Here is a 6000-nt window from a genome sequence, read left to right on the forward strand (position 1 = left end):
TCCACCATGACCAGAAAATAGAACTGGAAAAATAATATAAAATAAAATTTATTATTTTTATACATTTATTCTCACGTTCATACTTTATCACATAAATGCTTTCAATCGCCTTATATAAATTAAAATACAAAATATCTTTATTTTTATGAAGTTCATAACAATTGCCATTGGAAGTAAACAAATTTAAAATAAATAAGAAAACATATATAAAACAAAAGACAAGTACATTTCAGAACCCTCAGGGTTTTTCTCAAGCATTTATATAATACAATAACAATAGAAAATTTATATACACTTATATATTTTCCATTTTTTATATTATTTGGAATTCAAGTGTCTGTGTGCCACCGGGAATTGATGGTGACGAGGGGCTAACATAGATTACGCCCTTTGATAATGTATATATGACTAGTTCACTGACGTGAAACTACCTGGTGCCCGCACCAGAGCAACATTTAACAACAGCTGCCAAATTCAGAATAACAACATATAGCTATGCTATGGTTAAAGTCAGCTGCTATTCGAGAGTGGTGTACTTAACAAAAATTGGATTTTTTACCAAGCAATAGCTTATGTCTTAAAAATCACGTTCTGAACGTAACTGGGACATCTTGGGGTAAATGTCCATCATGGTTGATCAACCTCTGATTTTGTTCTTTTTTTCACAGATACGGCTGACAGAATTGATACACAAGTCGTTTTGAATGCTCCGTTTTCTTTATGATACCCTTTTTGTAGTACTGGCGGATGGATCTACTCAGCTTGTCATAATTCATGGCCGGACGGTTTTTTCTTTTCCCCCACAATCTGGCAACTCTTGAAGAGTCTTCGATTTTGAAAATGCCATCGGAGCGACTGACCCATTTGATGCAGCCACTGTAATTGTCCGGTTGGAGAAGAAGCTCTTTCAGGAATTCCCAAAGATGAATCGTCTGCTTTCCACTGCTGACATTGTTGTGATCTAAAACATAAAACATAAGATATAAAGTCTGGTCAAATTTGTTTTGTTTCACTATCACGAAAGCCAGAAATGTCTTTACACATATTTTTTTACACTTACATGTAGGGGTGGTCACTGTTTCTTCGTCAGAGGGAAGACTGACGGGTGAGCTACACTGGGAACTTTCATCACTGGTCGTACTGGGGGAGGGGGAGGAGGCAACAGGGATGTAAGAGTCGGAGGGCGCAGGCGCGGGGAAGAAATATTCAGGCATTACCGGCTTTATTTGAGGATTCGGCAGACTGCATGCTGAAAGGAGAAAAAATGTCAATTGAAATATTGATGCAAAATGATGTGATCAACTTATATGATAATTTCGTGAGAAAAATTGGTAATGAATATGTTTGATCTTTTACTCGTATTTGTTTCTTTAACCGACTTTTAATAAAATGATATGTACCATTTTTCCAAACATCGAGTTGTGCATAGAGATTAGCGCCAGCCTCGGGAGACCTTCTTTTGAAGTTGTCGCTACTCAGACGACATAACTGTTCCCCGGTCATTCTGAACGCCTCGGAAACTCCATATGAAGCCTGGAATTGGTTCCCGTGCCATTCCATCCACTTCATGACGTCAGACTCGGACCAAGACCTAGGATCTGTTAAAACAAAACACCTTGTTCAATCACACATGTAAAATGCCTCCCAAGTACTTGCAAGCGCACAAGGTAAACAAGACGAATATTATACACGGGGCGTCATGCTTCATTGATAAAAATATTACTCTGTTAACTGATGCGTACAATGTCATTACTCTTATCATTAATCAAATCTTAAATTATATTTTTCGTAAAAGCTATTCGTTCTAATTGACTGAGTTTTTTCGGTTTTATTGATTTCATGTACTTTAAGCAAAAAATACACGTTTCAACAGAGAAAACTGTTTAAATACGTGGGATTGGCACGTTTTCAATTAAAAAACAACAGCATCTTGCTATTTACCACGAAGACCATTTTTAAAAGAATTTCTCTTAAAGCATAGCCCTTATCTAAAATGGTTTTGTACCTGGTGAAATGACCAGAATCCTGCAGATTTGATTGATTTCATTTTTTAGGGCCATCACAACTGCCGAACCAATGTCACTATTTCCAAATTGATCGCCACAAGAGATGCTTTCAGCATAGGGCTCTGATTTCACTGGTTGTACATAAGGTTCACTGTTTATGCTGCAAAAGTTCGGTAAGTTTGGAATGTTGCTTGTGGACGACATCGAACATGGTACATACACTTTCTCTGTTTTCACCACAAAGTTAGGATCGTAGAGCGATAGCTCCTGGTCCGAAGACTCATGATGACTATCCATGTCAATGAAACGTTTGGGACTCACTGGGTTTTGGAATTCTTGAGGGTTGCCCATGACAGGTACAACCGTTTGCGGTTGGGGTGGAAACTCTCCCATATTATCCATGAACGAATTCACTGAGCAAGAAAATTGTCCTTCAGAAACAATGTCGGAAAAAATCAGGTCTTCTGTTCCTTGGAAGTGCTTATTCTGTGGAACCTGAAACAAAATGCAAATAATTATTACAACTGTAAAGAGATTAAGGAGACTGGTGCAAATTCCCGGAGACGATATTCCAGTTTAAATGTCAGTACCTTTTGATCCAAATGAAAGTCCATTTTAGGGTCAGTTGTAAAGTGGCTTGCTTCAAGATAACGGTCAATTGCTGAAAATTCTGAAAAAAAATGTAATGCATGTTTACAAATATTCGTATAAACAAACTTGAGTGTAATATTCCAGTCATGTTTATATTTTGCATTTAAGTCCTACCAGTGTGCATACTTTTTTAAGATTGTCAAATCATCCGTCCTTATTTCATGAAATATACAGTCAAACTGTGTTAGTTGTATATTCTCCGAAAATATAAGCTTTCAAAAACACGTGACCGGTGTCACCGGTGAATCAATGAAAATCTCGTAATGGTGCGTATGATAGAGCATTCGTAAACTCTCGGATAGTATTCTTAAAGCCATATTTTTAGACCGTATCTGGAAAAACCCTTACGTCAACTTCCATATGATTGGACAGCATTTTTAACCCCGCCCCTCCTTCGGAATGTATTGTAAATATTGTTGAAAATAGGTCACACAATTTAAAACGCGGTGTGGGTTAGCAAGTGTAGGTTGTCGATTTACATGCAGAAAAGATATTTATTAACACAAATTCAATGAGTAAAATATTCAGATTTGAAGTTCTGGTCATTGATTGTTTAACTAATCAACCTTGTTTTTCGTTAATTTTTTTGGTATTGAATAAACCTAGACGATATCGCCACAATATCACTTAACCACATAGTGGTTAGTATTGTCTGTTCCACTACTGTTAGTATTTTTTCGTTCTATCCCAAACATGTCAAAATAAACCGATCTGAGGACATTTAAACTAAAATGAATTTATTGCTGTAGTGACGTAAATGGAAAAGCATTTGCACACGCTACAGCCTTTTTAGTAAATTGCTTTGCAACTTTAAAGGCGCGGTTTTAGGAACGCGTGATTTTTCCCGACCGATAAAGTATGTATCAAGTTAAAAATCGGCAGAATGATGTACAAGCGCATTATTCTTTATATTGCACGTGCAATGAGTAAGATTAACCAAATTTTTGCTGATACCAGTGCACGTTGTAGTTGTGACTACTGGAATGGTAATGTCTTTTAGGGGGAGATGCATAAGAATCCATAAATCTACATCACACGTTGACAGTTTTGGCTTATAATTATTTAAATTCAAAGTAATTTCAAATAAGTAACCCATTATAGTAACAAATATGCAATATCATTTCAAATAAGTAACCCATTATAGTAACAAATATGCAATGTACTACATTTTATTACGATTTATACAAATTATTGAGTTGTACATCAGCCACGGGCCAAAATAAGTATAGATCACCAACATCAATTGATTTTGTCAAGAGGCTGTAAATTGTACGGATAGAACATGTATATTTATAAAATTAAATCTTTATTGCAGAATAGAAATCAAGAGTACGTAAAACCGATCTGACCAAAGACTTGGGAAGGGGACAGAGAAAATATCAGCAACAACTTGCCTTCATTCCCAATGTACCAGATATACAAAGTCATTATGAAGCCTGAATCTCAAGTAAGTATTTGCACAAAGCATCGAAGTTTATCTTACGTAAGAATATTTCATAACCAAAACTGAATATTTCCCGTTTTTGTTGATTTCCACAAATTTCAAGTTTTTATACATGAGTAATTATATAGATTTGACAAACACACTCTGTTCTCTTTTATGGTCTATGATCTGGTCAGAGGTCGAGGAATCATTTTAGAATCATTAATGGGAGTACACAGGATCAGCTTGCCCAAGACTGTGCCATGTGTACTGATTTTGATCACAAACCTATACGTATGTAAAATTTACAAATGATGAAGATGGACCTGTCTGCTACGTTCCTTTCTTTCAAGAAACCTGGGTCTATCGATGGCTTACTTCATGAAGAAGAAAGTCACAGAGAAATAATGGAGGATATATATCAAGAAGCTGCTTTGACAAAACGCCTTCTTTGACCATGAAGAATTCCACCCGGTATCTTGGCACGCATTTCAAGACACGCATGACTGGAGCTATCACATACGGTGAAACATAAGGTCGCTAAACAGAAACAATGGGATATATTCTATGTCCACTCATATCAAATCGTGCATGAATGTTAACTGGACTCTTCAATAACAGTAAGTGGTAAATACATGTAGTAACATCGGGGTTCATTCTATTGTCCTTTCCGATATATTTCATTTTATCAAATAAGATATAAACATGACTACTTTGTCGTATATTTTATTTGATACTATATTCTAAATATAACATCAAAACCTTGGTTCGTCATTTTTAACCTCACAGCATGAGAAGGTGTTATAGTGATTTAATTACCAAACAATTAACAAGAATTACGACTTATACATGTTAGATGATTATAACCGTCACAGACAAGTTGACTGTTGACGTCAAAAAGTTAATTATATGCTGAGCATACTGCTAATAAATTTATCTGAAACCTGCATTTTTATTTAAATAAGGTTTAAAATATCGGGCGTAGTAAGTTTAGAATTGCAAAACGTAACTGAAATAGGCACGATTTGTAGCACGTGGAAACTGGGGATAACCCAAACTGCAGCACCGTCTTAAGCCCACGACGAAAATGGCTGTATACATGTGTATACTATAATATCTAGACCAAATTCGTAAAACATCAATTGCATTATGTCAAGGACATATGCAGATCGCCAATCACCATGCAAACTGTATTTAGAAATATGAAATCTACTATAGTTTTTTACAGAAAAACATTTTTTAAAATTATTTTTGTGAAAGAAAATAATAGTAAATCAAATCTTTCTGCAAAAAGGTAAAAAAAAAAAATCAGACCGTTTGGCAAATATTCGAAGGCGATTAGTTTAGTTAAATGTGTAGGCTATTAAAGATGAAGAATAACATTACTTGTTACAAAAGAAGTGTTAGGATCGTTGTGAAAATTTATCTGCATTGATGTGAATGATAATTTTGATAACTGATGTGAAGCGGGTCCATCTGTATCGCCTTTTTTTTAAATTAAAAACTTAACGAAACATCAATTTTTAATTTCATGACCATCGCACAAGTATCATGTGTCAATGTGTGATTTTTCTTTTTGCGAATTAAACTGGATGAAATCCAACGCCTTTTCTTTTATTTACACCCATCAAATCTGCGAAACACTACCCCCTAAAACACAAGGGTGCAGCAAAAACTGATGCTGAAAACAGCTGACGATAGCTGCGCACACTATGCAGCATCCTTCAACATGTGGTTGAATCCAGGCATGTAAATACGCAAAAAGGATTGTAGTAACAGGTTCGTTTGTACTGTGATTTAAGCCGATAAATGTTGTTGTAACAGCGATGACTTTCGTCAGGTAATTGAATCATCTGACAACGGTTAAGGTGACCAACACCTGTCAACGGTTTCTTGTTGCATAATACATTTCTCGAACTT

The 6000-nt window shown here is 35.6% G+C and overlaps 1 protein-coding gene across 2 annotated transcripts; it reads right to left on the bottom strand.

Moving 5' to 3' along the window:
- Positions 1 to 257: 257 nt before the first annotated feature.
- LOC105339786 (SAM pointed domain-containing Ets transcription factor) lies at positions 258 to 2924 on the bottom strand. Of its 2 annotated transcripts, none has more exons than XM_011445509.4 (6): positions 2784 to 2924; positions 2597 to 2676; positions 2006 to 2501; positions 1401 to 1598; positions 1061 to 1249; positions 258 to 961 (listed from the first exon to the last, which is right to left on the bottom strand). In XM_011445509.4, exons 2-6 carry the CDS (start codon positions 2618 to 2620, stop codon positions 663 to 665), a joined length of 1206 nt encoding a protein of 401 aa, XP_011443811.3. In that variant the 5' UTR covers positions 2621 to 2676; positions 2784 to 2924; the 3' UTR covers positions 258 to 662. The 2 variants fall into 2 exon arrangements, with proteins under 2 accessions (XP_011443811.3, XP_011443810.3); XM_011445508.4 differs by having other exon boundaries at positions 2772 to 2848.
- Positions 2925 to 6000: the final 3076 nt, after the last annotated feature.

The sequence above is a fragment of the Magallana gigas genome, chromosome 5 (genome assembly GCF_963853765.1).
Source record: "Magallana gigas chromosome 5, xbMagGiga1.1, whole genome shotgun sequence".
NCBI classification, from domain to species: Eukaryota; Metazoa; Mollusca; class Bivalvia; order Ostreida; family Ostreidae; genus Magallana; species Magallana gigas.

Bases quoted from the DNA above. Each gene is read 5' to 3' on its own strand.
- LOC105339786 (XM_011445508.4), bottom strand. The intron at 1,599-2,005 runs GTACAAAACCAT...TTGTTTTAACAG, and splicing joins GATTCTGGTCATTTCACCAG to ATCCTAGGTCTTGGTCCGAG. The intron at 1,250-1,400 runs GTACATATCATT...TTCTCCTTTCAG, and splicing joins ACTCGATGTTTGGAAAAATG to CATGCAGTCTGCCGAATCCT.